At 37.5% G+C, this 15,684-nt stretch overlaps 1 protein-coding gene across 3 annotated transcripts in view; it reads left to right on the forward strand.

Moving 5' to 3' along the window:
* The window catches only part of CEP152 (centrosomal protein 152), a 94,690-nt gene that overhangs the window by 8,572 nt on the left and 70,434 nt on the right, over positions 1 to 15,684 (forward strand). For all 3 annotated transcript variants that reach the window (XM_044229858.1, XM_044229860.1, XM_044229859.1), the window contains exons 3-9: positions 6,494 to 6,597; positions 6,817 to 6,889; positions 6,970 to 7,248; positions 8,378 to 8,543; positions 10,862 to 11,002; positions 12,086 to 12,225; positions 15,219 to 15,419. In XM_044229858.1, the coding sequence (XP_044085793.1) occupies positions 6,494 to 6,597; positions 6,817 to 6,889; positions 6,970 to 7,248; positions 8,378 to 8,543; positions 10,862 to 11,002; positions 12,086 to 12,225; positions 15,219 to 15,419 (1,104 nt within the window). The remainder of the gene's footprint in view (positions 1 to 6,493; positions 6,598 to 6,816; positions 6,890 to 6,969; positions 7,249 to 8,377; positions 8,544 to 10,861; positions 11,003 to 12,085; positions 12,226 to 15,218; positions 15,420 to 15,684) is intronic.

A 15,684-nucleotide genomic window follows, 5' to 3' on the forward strand; every position in this document is an offset into this window, starting at 1 on the left:
TCTTTAAAAAAAAAAAAAAAGTGAAATACCTAAGAATGAGTGTTTCTAGCAGAATGGAAGAAAAGAATGTACAGCCAACTTGACTCTGACATGATTAAGTATTGTGTTAATAAAATGTGTTTTTGCCTTTTTTCTTCTTTAGTTGCTTCAAGGGAAGAAGTGAGATCAGAGGCTAGAGGGTTTCAGATTTCACCAACAAAATTAAGGATTATTCATAAAATTAGATTTACGTATATTTTGTCACTGCATGTTAAAATGATAAATTGGTTAATCAAACCCAAGTTTGTTTGCATATCCAGAGGCCATTTCAACCTCCTCAGGCTGTCTAACCTTGCCAGAGCAGAACATTTTACAGCCTTGAGTGGTTAAAGAAGAGTGGTCTTCCTGCTCCCTTGTTGGTAGCTTTGGGATTGACAACTGGGTTAGAAGTGTTAGTAGTGGCCTAAGGCATATTGCTTTCTCTACTTAGTGACTCACTTGGTATTCAGTTTCCTCATGTAGGAGGAATGTCTGTATCCCTAAGGATGTACTCTAGGGCCAAGCAGGACGTATCTGACTCTCGGTCTACCCTGCTAAGGATTTGTGAGATCCTCTCTCTAGAAATGTTAGAGTAATCCTGATTTTGACTTTCTGGTATGAATGGCCAGTTGCTAAGTTTAATTTTGGTGCTTTGGGGGTCAGTTTGAATTTTGTCCACACTTGCCCCTAAGTCAGTGAATAAGTCACCGTCAAATTCTGACTTCCTTGCCATCCCAGCAGCAGCTCTATAATTATGATCTTGCCTTTTCCATTTCTGTTCCCTCCATTGTTTGCATTGAAGAGTGAGGGAAGAAAGTGCATTTAATCTTTGGAAGAGGAAATAGTCCTCTCATTTAGTAAAGCAATTCAATATTCAGAGGACGTTTAGATCAGAGGAATCTCAAACCACATGATTAGACCCATATTTTGAAAAAATCTCCAAGATTTTTGCAGAAGAGTCTGGCACTACAGTCCTTTGTAAAGTCCCTCAGTTCTAAATGATGTTATGGTAAAGTTTGGGCACTGTTGGCCAAGGCGTAGCAGAAAAGTGTACAACCCCCAGCCTCACCTAGTGTTTCACCCAAAACTCCATTTTCTACAGAGTAAACAGGGCAGATTAGGGTGCAGATGAGTGAGGATCATGGATTTACGCGTTCACATCAATTAGTGTTCATCTCACTTCTATTTCTCCTGACATACTGGAGCACACTACTTTTTTATGGTACCATTTGAGAATTATGGCTGTAGTTATCTTTGCTACCAAGCAGACCTCATCCAAAGTATTCTAGGCAAACTTTTCCTTGGAAAACTGGCCCAGAGAAGAGGAATTAAAAAGTTCTTTTATTAACTCATTCATAATGTAACAATGTGATTTTTCAAAAATACTTTTCACTTAAGTCAACATGCTTTGTGATCACCGTGGGATATTACGGACATAAAGTTGTTGTTGTTATTGTGATAGGAGTGAAGGTCCAAAGTTATTGGTGAACCCACAGCTTAAGATCTTTCATTTGGGACCTTCCAGTTTGCTGGAGTATACACATAATTTTCTGCTGTCTCCCCAGAAACAGCTCTATGCTTATTGCTCGCTTCTAGGTATGGTACTAGTAGAAGTGCCAGTAATCTCTGCTGTCAAGGTAATATTTGAGTAATGATCGATTTGAAGCCAGGAAAATGATCTTGAGTAGAAACGTATGTGGTTTAAGTAGCAGATGGCAGAGAGAAGCTCACACCTGGTCATGCTGATAGGAGTCCATTTGGTTTTTATATCAGTGCTTCTCTAATAGAATAATAGAGCTCATTTGAGCTTCAAATCCTGTATTTTTAAGAGGTAGGGTTTCCCATTGCATAGCCTTTCTTCTACTTTTTAATTGCCTTGTTTGATGTAATTATAGAAAGATTTTTGACATTTTGTCCCCACTAGAGGGAGTTATGAAGCTAGTATTTGTTTACATTTTATGATATTTGACTTATTTAGTGGCATTTTCTTGTCATCACCAGAGAAAAAGAAACAGATGGTTTAGTAATTCACATGGTTGATGTCTTTCTTTAGCAATTTCTTATACTTGATCTGGATTGTGCCTTTTGAATGTTTCTCAAAACATACAGTTTTTCAGAGACTGTCACGATAGGAACACAAACATTACTCTGGCAGACTGTAGCTCAGTTGTACACAAACAGGTACAAATAAGTGTCTTCTAGTGACAAATGAAATTCTTGTAGAAGAAAATTGGAGTGAGAATGGTGAGATTCAGGTTCTGCTGCCGGCTCTGGGGCTGTAACTCTTCGTTGGGCTTGCCCCTCACCTTCTCTGGGCCTTGGTTTGCTCCCTTTTACAAGGCCAGATTTGCCTGGGAGGAGCTCCGGTATTCCTCCCAGGCCTAAAGTTCTGTGTCATTTGTGGGGCAGCCAGTACTTGTCTAACAAATGCTGCCATATTTCTTCTTCAGGTATGGGGCAGTCTAGATACAGCCTTCCCCACTAACCTAAAATTTAGTTTAACTAATGGAATGGTTTTTTAAAAAAAATTCTGCATGCAATATAATTCATAAACTAAAGCTCTGGCTGCCCAGTTACTTGGCCCTTTAGCGTTCCCATACTGAGCCTTTGCAAGGAGGTTTTTAACTCGGCTCTTAGGTTAAAAGGAAGATTCTCTTGACTGTATCCATGAAAGCATTATTTAAGAATTTATATTGTAAAATATCAATCTTTTCAGTATACTTATGAGGTAACCTGTTCAAAAGCCATATGAACGTTGGTTACTCAATTTGCTGCTGCTTTTCTCCTGGGAGATGTATGGTTTGTAATCCGAGAATTCTGGTTTTCATGAGTATTGAAGATAATAGTCTCGGAGACAGTGTGTTTTGTTAATTTAAGTAGAAAATCCTAACAAAATGTTTACATGTTCTCTGTTTTACATTGCCCCTAAACGTAGGTGTTTTGGATGTTCTTCATGAGTTATTGCAAAGTATTTTGCTGTTGAAGTTTTTTGAGTAAAATGCCCTCAGTTTTTTTCTTTTTAGGGAAGAAACCTGTCTAGTAAAGGTAGAGGAGTTTACTGAAATGCATTCTAAACCATTCCATAGAAGTGTTAGCAATGGCAAATGATCTTTTCTTCCCTAGGCAAGGTATCTGTTTAATAATTAAACTCAGTTGACACATAAGAACTTCCCACTGAAAAGATTGCATTTGTGACCAAAAAGCAGTCTGATGAATTTGAAATTAGTGAGTGGAATTAAGTGTCATTTATAAAGATTATTCTCTTTGCCCATGAATCTCTTTGGTAGCCAGGTGAACTTTAACAAGGAAAATTTATGGTTTATAAAATTCTATACGTGGTAATGCCAAGTTGATCTGATAATTCTGTGTTTTGTGGCACAAGTTTCAATGACCGAAAGCAAAATATGTTTGACAGTGTATATGACAAGGGCACACTTTGGTCCTGGGAATGGAGGGCTTGGGGGAGGATTTTGTTCCTGAATGGCTTTATGAGGCGGATGCACCTCATTTAGCTTCTCTTGGTCCTGAGAGTTATGGGAACCAAGGAATATGGCCCAGCTATGCCAAAGAGCTTCATGGAGAAATTTTTTGAAGGTGAATGAAATGCTTTCAAAGTGCTGGCATATATGTAAAATATTTTATAAGAAACTAAATACTATAGGAATGATTTTGCCAGTTGATAAGTTCACCTGTGGTTCCAGAAACATTTTGATGAACTTATTGCTTATGCTTAAATTAATTTTCCTCTCTGGATGCCAATTTTGTAAATTTTGAAGTGTCATAAAGAAAGCCACAAGAACTGCTTAGTTATCATACAGCCTTTTCTAGGTGAGAGGAAAAAAAATGTACTGTTCAGATGTCTCTCTTAAGGTTCCCCTTAATTATAAGGCCATATACTTGAACCTCATGGAAAGTTTAGAAAAAAATATTCTTTCTGTACAGGACTCTTTACTCGATGCAAGTATAAGAGATTTATTTTGTTATTTTTCTCTGTGTAGAATGTGGGGGTAGTCTTTTTCCATAAAGGAGTGATGTGTAATTATAGACAAGCAGGTTGGACCACTTTTAAAAGACCTCATGTATTTTTTTTTTAGTGAATTTTGTGTCTTTCTCAAATCACTTGGCTACCTTTCACTTAAGGCACACATGTGGTATAGTAATATTTTGATGTGTTCTGTTTAGTTTTTGATGATTCTTTTGTGTTTCTTATTCTTTATATCTTTGGGTCATCTATGATATGGCTAATTCTCAGAATGACTTTTCAATTACCCAACATGAGCAGGTGACCAATAAATCAAGGTCTTGGTTACTAATATTAATATCAAATAAATTTTGAGAAGAAGTTAACTTTTCATTGGGTTAGAATATTTTTCTCTTTTTACTTTTTAAAGAATGATGGATCAAGACAAACCTTTTTTAAAAAAAATAGTGAATATTAGAAATATATGTGAGATCAAGAAAATCTCCCCCTCCCCTCTTCACATACCCCATTTCCATTCCCAAATTTGACATCTCCAAAACCCAGTTAACAACTGGAACATTGCTTTGAGACCTTTCTTAGAACAAGTTTTTAAAAAAGTGTGTTCGATGCCCAGTGTGGAGCCCAGTGCAGGGCTTGAGCTCATGACTCTGAGATCAAGATCTGTGTTCCGACAAAGAGTTAAGCCTTAACTGATTGAGCCATCCAATGTGCCCCAGTAATATTTTAACTTTTCACATATGTATTTGCTTTCAGAAGGCTTTTGATGTAACATTCAGATATATTTTATAGCTACATTTCATTTCTTCTAAAATGGATAAGAAAAAAACTTGCCATAGACCAAGGAGCATCTCATCCCCCCCCCCAGGTTTTATAGTTATTAAAATCTTTAAAATTCAGTCATTGCAGGATGCCTGGGTGGCTCAGTCAGTTAAGTGTCATGATCCAGAACCCAGGATCCTAGGACAGAGTCCTGCACTGGGGTTCCTTGCTCAGCAGTGACCCTGCCTCTCCCTTTCCCTGCTGCTCTCCCTGCTTGTTCTCTCTTCTCTCTCATCAATCTATAAATACAATCTTTAAAAAAAAAAAAAAATTCACTCATTGCATAACTTGATGGGGTTCATTTATTTATGAACTGTCGTGATTCAGTCAACTTGTTAATTTAACTAATGCTTAATTTTATTTTTTAATTTTTTTTAAGGTTTTATTCATTTATTTGACAGACAGAGATCACAAGTAGGCAGAGAGAGAGAGAGGGGAAGCAGGCTCCCTGCTGAGCAGAGAGACCAGTTTGGGGCTCGATCCCAGGATCCCGGGATTGTGACCCGAGCTGAAGGCAGAGGCTCTAGCCCACTGAGCCACCCAGGCGCCTGTGCTTAATTTTAAAGAGAAGTCATAAGCAGCCTTCTTCTGTTTAGTAGTATAATATTTGTATATTCTGATGGCTATAAATTTTAAGACCGTATATTGGGAATTGAAGAAAGTCATTTACAGATCCTGAAATTCAACAAATTAGACAATTCATTCATCTCTTAATCACTGTTTATCTTGAAACAATAAACAAATTTATCTAGTTTTTAATGGTAGAAGAATGCTAAAGATGTGATTTATCTGGACAAAAATTGGAGAGTGAAGTCAAATGCTTTTGTGTCAGGTTAGGAGTTATGCTTTTGAGAGTGTTCTTGTAGAAAACTGAGTCTTAAAACTCCCTTTTTACTCAATTGAGTTAGCAGAGCAGAGTATCATGTATCTTTTCATCGTTGGAATTAGATGGCAGTCTGCTAAATTAGTCACTCTCCAAGGGGTTTCTATCATATTATTAAAGCTTTTAAGAGCTTCTGGGCCACCTGCTGCTGCTGGTACTACTGTTCTTACCACCTGGGCACAGCAGAGCTGGCTGCTTGGATTCCCAGGGGAATGTGTGATTGTCAAGTCCCCAAGGTCTGATTACTGGGAGAACAGGATTCTGAGACTCAGGTCTGATGCATGATAACATAATACGGTGATTGTACCGTTACCATGAGTTGCTGTGTTTCCTTAAAGAAGGCTTAAAGTTCTATTATAGGGACGCCTGGGTGGCTCAGTTGGTTAAGCAGCTGCCTTCAGCTCAGGTCACAATCCCAGTGTCCTGGGATCAAGTCCCACATCAGGCTCCTTGCTCAGCAGGGAGCCTGCTTCTCCCTCTGCATGTGCCTGCCGTTCTGTCTGCCTGTGCTCGCTCGCTCTCCTCTCTCTCTGATAAATAAATAAAATCTTTTTTTAAAAAAAATAAAGTTCTATTATACTGTTAAGTCTATTTAAGTCTAAGACTTTTGTAGAAAAAAAGCCTTCCAGAATAAATCCTGATAATTTGTGTGGAATTTCAAACAGTTATTAAATGGAGAAATTAGGACTGTCACAAACTTCTCAAGTCAGAGTCACTCGTTGCAAGGCCGCTTTGGTTTGGCAGCTCGTGTCTCCGTCCGTGTGATATTGACGCGGACTTTCCTGTCTCAGTTGCAGCAGTTACTCACCGACCTGCCGCACGATATGCTGGATGATGACCTGTCCTCACCCGAGCTTCGCTATTCTGACTGCAGCGAGGATGGCACAGAGGGAGAGTAAGGACCTGAAGTCACTTGCGCTCATATATTTCGATTCTATAAGGCTCTTTCTTTTGATTCTCTGTAGGCAATAATGGACACGTTGTAAAATTGTAGACTAATTCTTAGAATTGTAGGTGATAGAGGGGAGAACATGTTAAAATCTTGAGGTTCTTTGTGAAATCTGTGTCCCAGTAAGTGATGGGCTCTAAATCTAAAGTATTGATTTTTCTCAAGACTGCATCGCTCCGAGCAATTGGAGGTGAATTGGTGTGAGCATCCGGTGCTGCCCAAATCTCAAAGTGTGAATGTAAGTATCTAACGGGTAATGACTTTGGCAAGGGCGGGAATAGATCTTAGTGCCTTTGTTTCACTCTTGTTATCTACTAGGATTATAATGAGATTCGGGATGTGTATATTGGAGAGAAAAGTAGCAACGGCTGGGAAGACAATCCAAGTAAAAATGACGACCAGCATCCTGGCTACCATCCCAAAGAAGGTGGAGATGAAGGCGGAAGTGGTTATAGTCCTCCAAGTAATTATGAACAGACAGATTTATATCACCTTCCTGAAAACTTTAGACCATATATCAGTGGTCAGAAGCAGGAATTTAATAGTCAACCAACCAATGTAATTAAATTTTCAGATCCTCAAAGGAATCATTTCCAGGTATTGTAAGAACTTGACTTTCAGGAATTTGTGTGTATGTCTGCACACATTTGCTTGTATGTGGATGTGTATATTTAAAAAACGTATGTAGGTGCAATGATAAGCTTTAAGTACAAAAATCCCTGAGGGTGCTTTTATTCAGGCTCATGCTGAATTAGTCATGCTGTTTTCTGTTTACAATCTAATGAAATCATGGCCTTAAGTTCAAATTTTAAAATAAAGGAGGCTTTACAGAAACAGTTAAAAGGTAAAAGTTAAGTTTACCGAAGAAGAACCATCATTTACTGCTGCTGCTGGCTCCTACCACTTCACCGTGCTTCAGCGAGAAGCCATGTTCAGGTATCTTGGTATAGTTTTAAAGTGGCCAATCTACATAGACGATCCCATTTAGTTACTTGATTTTGTAGCCCACCACCTTGATAACAAATTTTAGGTTGAATACTTCAAAGCTGTTATCTGTTTTGAGGTGATACAGCAGTAGACAGGATGAATGCTAAGGAAATAAACAAAGGTTGTTCCCTTCTTTCCCCCCACACTGGGGGAAGTTTATTAATGAGCTAAGGATATAGGTGGCTCAGATACAGGATGAGCTTAGGATATGGGTGGCTGCTTCTTGGACTTTGAGTGACATTGATTTTGCCAGTAGCTTTTATCTTTTTGCCAACAGCTATTCTGTGTCACCCAATGACAGGATGACTTTTTCATCCCTTTAAGATGGTCATTTTCTATCTCTGTGGAATATTAACTATTCCGTAAATGTTAGTGAATATTTATTATATATGAGGCATGTTCTTGCTATTGAATATGTACACTTTTATGTTCTCAAGATGTTGGCATCACCTAAATCATTCTTATTTATATACAATCTTACTGGAATTCTTGAGTGTTATTTATGTAATTGGACCCATTGTATGCTCAGAAGTACCATTAAGATACATAAAATTATATATTATAGACTTTTAATAATGTTAAATGACTGTAAGTGGTATTTTTAATCTAAGATATATGTATTAAGTTTCTAATTGTACCACAATTAAATTTCCTAACAAAATTGAGGTGTCTAATTCAGATCATTTTCAAAGAAAAAGCCAAATCCTGATTGTCAGTTTCATTTATCATCTTTTGATAGCAATTTGTTACATCACAAGGTCCCAGTTGTCAAGCTTTGGAACCGTATAAAGTGACATATAAACCTTATCAAGCTTCTGCACAGAATAATGACTCACCAGCCCAAGAGATAGCAGGAAGTGACACATTTGAAAGCCTGCAACAACAATTTTTAGGAGCTAATGAAAGTAGGTATCAAGTTTATATTTATTTCTTAATAACAGAATTAGTTTTGAACACGGGGCATACTCAAAAATTGTCATTTTTTCTTAAAGTATGATAATGGGATTGCAGTTGTTTTTTTTTTGTTTTTGTTTTTGTTTTTTTAGTTCTGTTATTAGAAATCCAGAAGTGTTTATGAATAAACTGATAAGGAGTCTTGGATTTACTTTAAATAATATGTTGTTGGGGATAGTGTTAGGTGGAGATATAGATAAAGCAAGACTGACCATGAGTTTGTAGTTACTGATTCTGAGTGGTGTGTTTATGGGGTTCATTGCCACTCTACTCTCTACCTTATGTATTTGAAACTTACATAATAAAACATTAATGGTTCTTCTCAGCTGCATATTTCAGTTGTTCTAGTTGGTTAAGACTTTTCATTAGATACATGTTTTTCTTACTGAAGTCTAATTTGGAAAATGAAATTGAGTTTTCTCTTCAAATTTAGATTTTTTTATTACTATATAGAAATGTAATTCAGTAAGTTAGCCATTATCATCTGAAGTTTTTCATTTAATTTTTAGATTTTTAGTTAGTGTAGTAATTAGGTAACTCTGATATATAGTACTTAATATTCAGAATTTAAACTAGGGTTATCTTGGGTTCAGTCATGTGGCATTTGCGAAAAAAAATTCCCTTTATATGCTGCATGTATAAATATGAGAATGAGAGAAATGTTACTGGAGAGTTTGGAGGAGATGAAACACCCAAAATCAAAAGCCAGAACTTAGGCTGTGACTGACCTGAATGAGTGTTTCCTACATTTAACTTTTGTTGTCCTACTCTCCAGCATGTGAAATAGCTTCCAGTTATTGTGTATGTTGAAGATCCAGGGTGACTCTAGAATGTGACAGCAAGGTGGTGGTTTGTTTCACATTTAAGAAGCAGGGGGGTATGTCATTGGCTGTTCTGGGCTTCCTGGGCTCCACCTAGAAGACTGGGCTGCACGCCCTAACTTCAGAGCACTGCTTGTGGAATAACACATACACGTGGGCTGCAGGAGAGCTATGGGGGAGACCAGACCTCACTTCCCCACAAGGAGTTGACAGCAAAATCAGGGTCGCCTCTCTTTGTTCAGGAGGTTTTATGGAATGAGGTGAGGGGGTGGACAGCATGGGTGGCATAACTGATTTTAGGCTGAGTTAATAAGCATCACACCAGTGGCCTGATATCTTGGTATTTGCTCTTTCAGTTCTACTGTGTTCAGTGATGTTTGTATGTCTGGTCTTTCTGTGTAGATAACCTTACGTGACTCTCTTAAGAGTCTGTGTTTTATCAAGTTGATTTATTTTTTTGTTTAAATAAGTTACCCATTTGCCTAAATTAAACATTTGGAAGTTAATTAGGTAACTTAATGGTACAGTAGTGCTGAATTTTAGTGATTATAGCTTCTTAGCCACAGTAGTTTAAAAAAATGACTTTGGGGAGAGGTGTGGCCTGTAGACTGCTCGTTCTTGAGTTAACCCTGTTCTAAGTTGACCTGTAACAAAGTTTTCCGTCTTCAGGGGTTTCTTTTGGTCTCAGCTTTATCTCTTTTTTAAAAAGAAGATTGTTTTGTTTGTTGGCAAGTAGAATTATTGTTCTAGAAGAAAATGAAGAAAAATATTAGTCGTTTTGTGGTTGAAGCGCTATCCTTCTCCTACATATCACTTTTTCTCTTTTTCCTCCCAGTCATTTTTAAGTGGTCCCTAAAATGACTTTAATCATTTCTGAAGGAAGACCTCAAAATTCTTTATTCATCTCTTCATTGATTTCTTAGTGCAGCAGTTATGTGCTAGCATGAACATGAATACGATGTAATTCCCATTCCTGTTTAAGATAAAACACTTTAAGAAGAGTGCCTAGAAATTTTCTTTAAAATTGGCTTTATAGAATCTGATGTAGTTTTCTTTTTTCAATTTTATGAGAACATAGAACTCTGTTCCATTGTAATTGGTATGTGCTTATTTTTAATTAGCCAAAATGGTAGTGTGACTCAGGGTTATACTCTAGACCAGTGACTTCTTAAACTTTTCTGGCAGTGACCACAGTAAGAAGTACCTTTTTTACATTGTGATGAGGTCTTATAATATTTACCTATGTAAATAAGTATACGTAACGAAAACACATTTCACAAAATAATCATTATTCATACTCCATGATGCTCTCGGATATATTGTCTTATTTTTTTAAAAAATGGTAATCAAAATTCACTGAATTGATTTCATGATACTCATGAGTTGTATCCACAAATTTACATTTGGGTATGTTTTTATCTAATAAATTATCTCTAATTTTAATGCAGCTGCTGCAGAAAATATGCAGATTATCCAACTTCAGGTTCTTAACAAAGCAAAAGAGAGACAACTAGACAATTTAGTTGAAAAGTTAAATGAAAGTGAACGTCAAATTAGATATCTGAATCACCAGCTTCTGATAATCAAAGGTAAGATGACACCTGTTGGATGCTGTCATTTATGAGGTACACTAAAGCTAGACATCTTGTTTCTAACAGCTTATTTTAAATATGAAGCTTGGAGAGTGGATGCACTTGGTCAAAGGGCTCATAATGAGTCAGTCAGAATGAAACAAAAACCTAGGATTTTGACACCTTGCCTTGGATTCTTTCTCACCAGGACATTCTATTTTGAGGTCCTCACTTTCTCATTCTCTTCTATTGGGCTATTAGAATCAGTGAACATTACTTAACTATGCTGATAGCGTTCTGTCCTAATAAGAATAAGTTGTTGATTCCATATATAGTTTACCTTGGAAGAAGTATTCCAATTCCCAGAGAGACTTGTGTTTAGTTTGCAATACATTTTCTAAGCCTACAGATTAAAATAAGATTTTAATCCAAGTAAGAGTTTGTGATCTCGAACTCCTTTTGGTGTGTCAAGGAGAAAAATAGTGCCATTACTGAGAGAGGCACATAGAGGAAAACAGTTCAAGTTATAATTGTTTACTCTTCATGCATTCTGTAGTTTTGGTCAATGGTGAAATTTTCATTTGTAGAATAATTTTGTGACTGAACTCTAGCTTGTTTCAAACTTAATAGTGAAAAGATCTCTTTCTGTAATGTTTATAAAATTTATTTTGAGAGAAGAACTTGTAAACTGTTACCATAAAGTATGTGGGAAGAATTTAAGATTAGGTGAATGTTAAAGTTCATTGCAAGTGTGATGAAAAAAAAATAGTCTTCAGATTCCTTCTTTGATTAGCAGGGATTTGTCCCATCTATGTAACTTCTCAAGTAAACAAATGCTGAAACCATTGTTAGGAAATCTTGTGGTCCTCAAAAGGATACAGTAATATTTTTGAGGGAAGTGGTTCGGATTTTCTCAATTTTTTGGTGCCACTGAGGCATTCTTTTTTTGGAACTTTCCTGGTTTTCTCTAAATCAACTGAAGTTTACTATCTGAATTGAACTGAACATTCATATGATACCAACCTGATATTTGATAAGAAATTGTGAAAATAAGGGTCCCCTCACAGTAAGTTATTTATATAATAATTTTTAATGTTGTAGATGAAAAGGATGGTTTGACCCTCAGCCTCCGAGAATCACAGAAACTCTTTCAGAATGGAAAAGAAAGAGAGATACAGCTTGAAGCACAAATAAAAACACTGGAGACCCAAATACAAGCATTAAAAGTGAACGAGGAACAGGTAAATATTTTATCGTGATTATTTATGGTAAAAGATTATTCATTACAGTGAAAACTTAACTTATGGTAATGTGGGGCTAAATTCAGCAGAACTTTGCAGTTTATATCTTCTTCCAGCGTCAGCCTGCTTTGGTTTCCCTGACCTTGGAGGGACGGTGCTCTCATCTACCCAGTCATCTGCTTACCAGATAAAAGTCTGCACAGCTCCTCTGTTCCCTCTCATCCAGTCAGCCACTACCTTCTGTTGAGACTCCACATTTCTGTCCCCATGTCCCTGATTCAGGATTTTACCATTTGTTGCAAAAGTATCTTAACTAGTCTCTAGTCTCTTTTTTTAAGGAGTGGGGGGGTGTAGGGGTGGAAGGAGGGGCAGAGGGAGTTGGAGAAAGAGAACCGTGGAGCCTAATATGGGGGTTAATCTCATGACCCTGAGATTGCGACCTGAGCTGAAATCGAGAGTTGGGCACTTAACCCACTGAGTCATCCAGGCATTCCTAGTCTCTAGGCTTTTACCCCATCTGCAAATTCTCTCTTGGCCAGTCTTTCTAAAATCCTAATTGTTTTTCCCTTGCTTAAGGCCTGACCCCACTTTACTTGTGGGATGAAGTATGGCATGGAAATGGCCATCAGATCCTTGCCTACCTCTTTCCTTATTCTTCTCAAACTCAATAGTGCATGTGTTGCTTTTATGTACTTGTATATGCCATTTCTTCTCTCTGGAAGGTGCTTTCCTCAGCAAACTGCTAGTTGATTAACACCCCCTGCTCGTGGGTTTTCTTTTCCTAAGTCTTCCCTGCCTTCTGGCACATAATAGGAGGTCAGGATAGGTTGAGTGAATGCTGTTGAAAACTGATGTAACCTGTACATATTTTGTCTTACGTATTTCTCTATTCTTGCTCTGATACTGGCACGACTATGTATGGTGTGTTTTAAAATGTGGTAAACAAATTAGCATTCTTAGAAAATTTGTAGCTCTTTTTCACATTTTCTTTTCTAGATTTTGCATATCAACTTTTTATGTTTGTAAAAAATCTTGTTGGGATTTGGTTAGTGATGCATGAGGCATTGTGTTTACTATTTTATCGATGAGTTAAGTTTTGGGGAAGTCCAAATTGCCCAAGGTTATGAAGCCAGTTATTGACAAAACAGCAGTGCCTAAATTTCCTGACCCTGCTAGACTTGCCTTTAAAGTGGTGGCACAAGGGAGCCTGGCTAGCTCAGTTGGTGGAATGTGTGACTTGATCTGGGGGTTGTGGGTTCAATCCCCACATTGGGTATAGAGGTTAGTTAAAAATAAAATCTTAAAAAAAAAAAGTGGTGGTACATTCTTTAATTAATGAGATAGATAGCCATTTAATGGTTGGAAATGGTCATAAGTCATTGGTAGGGAAGGCTGGTGGGGGTGACTCATGAAAGAGATACTGTTCTGGACGTGGGGGGGAAGGAAGGTGGTTAAAATTAAAAGTGCCTATGAAGTTGTGAGTTTGGTTTTGGAGATGTGTGGTTCTGAGGATGGTTCTATGAAAGAATTTAAACAATGTTGTCTCATAGCTGGCTCCTTATCTTTCGGGTGTCAGCTAAAACAAGCCATGTTATATCTAGAGTAGCCCATAGCTCCATATTCCTACTCTCCTTCATCATGCCATAACTTGTTACTCTATTTTAAAACTATCTGAAACAATCTTTGTTTACTTGTTATTGTTTTGCTACTTTCTGGTGGAAAGAGATAGAGCTTGGACCTTGCCTGTCCTGTCCTTAAATTTTTAGAAGCCTGCCTGGTACAAAGTAGTCCCATTCTTTATTGAGCTAATGAATAACTGTCATAAGCACTTTAAACAGTATTGGAATAAATGGTCAATCTCTGTAATAGAAAGGAAGAAAAAGCCTCATTTGAAAGTTTAATTTTTTTGTGTAAGAGACTGTTAGCATTTTTAACTTTCTGAAAATTGATAGTTCTTAATAAAGTTGAATTGCTTTTATATAGTAAAATGTTATAACTTTTAAATCTATTTATAAATTAGAAATTGCACGTATAAAAAAATACAGCATAAATGAAAACATAAAAGCAACAGAATCACCACGTGTACTAATTTTCTATTGTTAGCATAAACTTAATTGCTTGAAACAATGCATATTATCTTACTGTTCTAGAGGCCGGAAGTCTGACATGGGTCTCACTGGGTGAGAATCAAGCTGTTGTTGCTTTTCAGACGCTCTAAGGAAGAATCCATTTTCTTGCCTTTTCTAGCTCCTGGAGACCACCGGCATTCCTTGGCTTATGGCCCATTTTCATCTTCAGAGCCAGAAGTCACTGGTTCTGATTTTTCTGCCTCAGTTTTCCTCATTTAAGGACGTTTCTCGATACCTTGGGCCCACCCAGATAATCGAGGATAATCATTTTTTATTTAAGGTCATCTGAATAGCAATTTTAATTTGGTCTACAGCCTTACTTTTCCCTTGCCGTGTAACATAACATATTCACAGGGTTTAGGGATTAGGATACAGCCCTCTTTTGGGAACCATTGTTTAGCCTGGTCACCATTGTTTTTTCCACAACTGTAGAGATTCAAAACCTTTGTTTTTAACAAATGGTCATTGACAGTTTTCATCAGTCTTTCAAGAAATGGTTGTCATTTTTCTGTGACCCAGCAATTGGCTTACCCCTCACACTTGGTTCACAGAGCAATGCAAACAGTGCTGCAACCACTGTTGTAGCAGCAAATGCCTTGTCTGGTACCCACATTGCATTATGCTGAGCAAAATCCTCTATCACACTCCTCAGGTAACTATAGGTTCTTTTTCTCAGTGAATGTTTCCAGCAACTGTGGGCCTGGTGGGTTCCAGCTAGGGAAGTCCTAAGGAACTAAATCTGCCCCACCAGAGGGAGACCCTTTCTTGACCATTCTTGAAGGATGGTTGTTTTGGCATTACAATCTATAAAGAGAGGGAAGAGTTAAAGTACTGTAAACATGGCTCTCCGTGTGTATCCGCTAGATGATTAAGAAGTCCAGGACAACTGAAATGGCTCTGGAGAGCCTGAAGCAGCAGCTGCTGGACCTCCGTCACTCGGAATCCCTTCAGCGTGCTAGAGAGCAGCATGAGAGCATCGTAATGGGTCTCACGAAGAAGCACGAAGAGCAAGTGGTGTCCTTACAAAGGAAGCTGGATGCTACAGTTACTGCCCTTAAGGAACAGGTTAGGAGGCTTTCACATAAGCAACTGTTATAAACGAGGAAGGCTGGCTATTTTTTGTAACTGATATTTTGTGGTTCCTCATGTGAAAATTTTGGATGTTTGCAGTAGGTGTTTATGAGTAAAACTTAAAAGCCAATGATTTTTCATCAATGAATATGTCCTGAAGGCTTAATTTTGGAAATTCTCTCCCTAATAGGATTGGTTAGTACTTTCTCAGTTCTTGCATTACTAGTCCTGAATTTGTACAGTATTTATACATATTGTT

The sequence above is a fragment of the Neovison vison genome, chromosome 13 (genome assembly GCF_020171115.1).
Source record: "Neovison vison isolate M4711 chromosome 13, ASM_NN_V1, whole genome shotgun sequence".
Lineage (NCBI taxonomy): Eukaryota > Metazoa > Chordata > Mammalia > Carnivora > Mustelidae > Neogale > Neogale vison.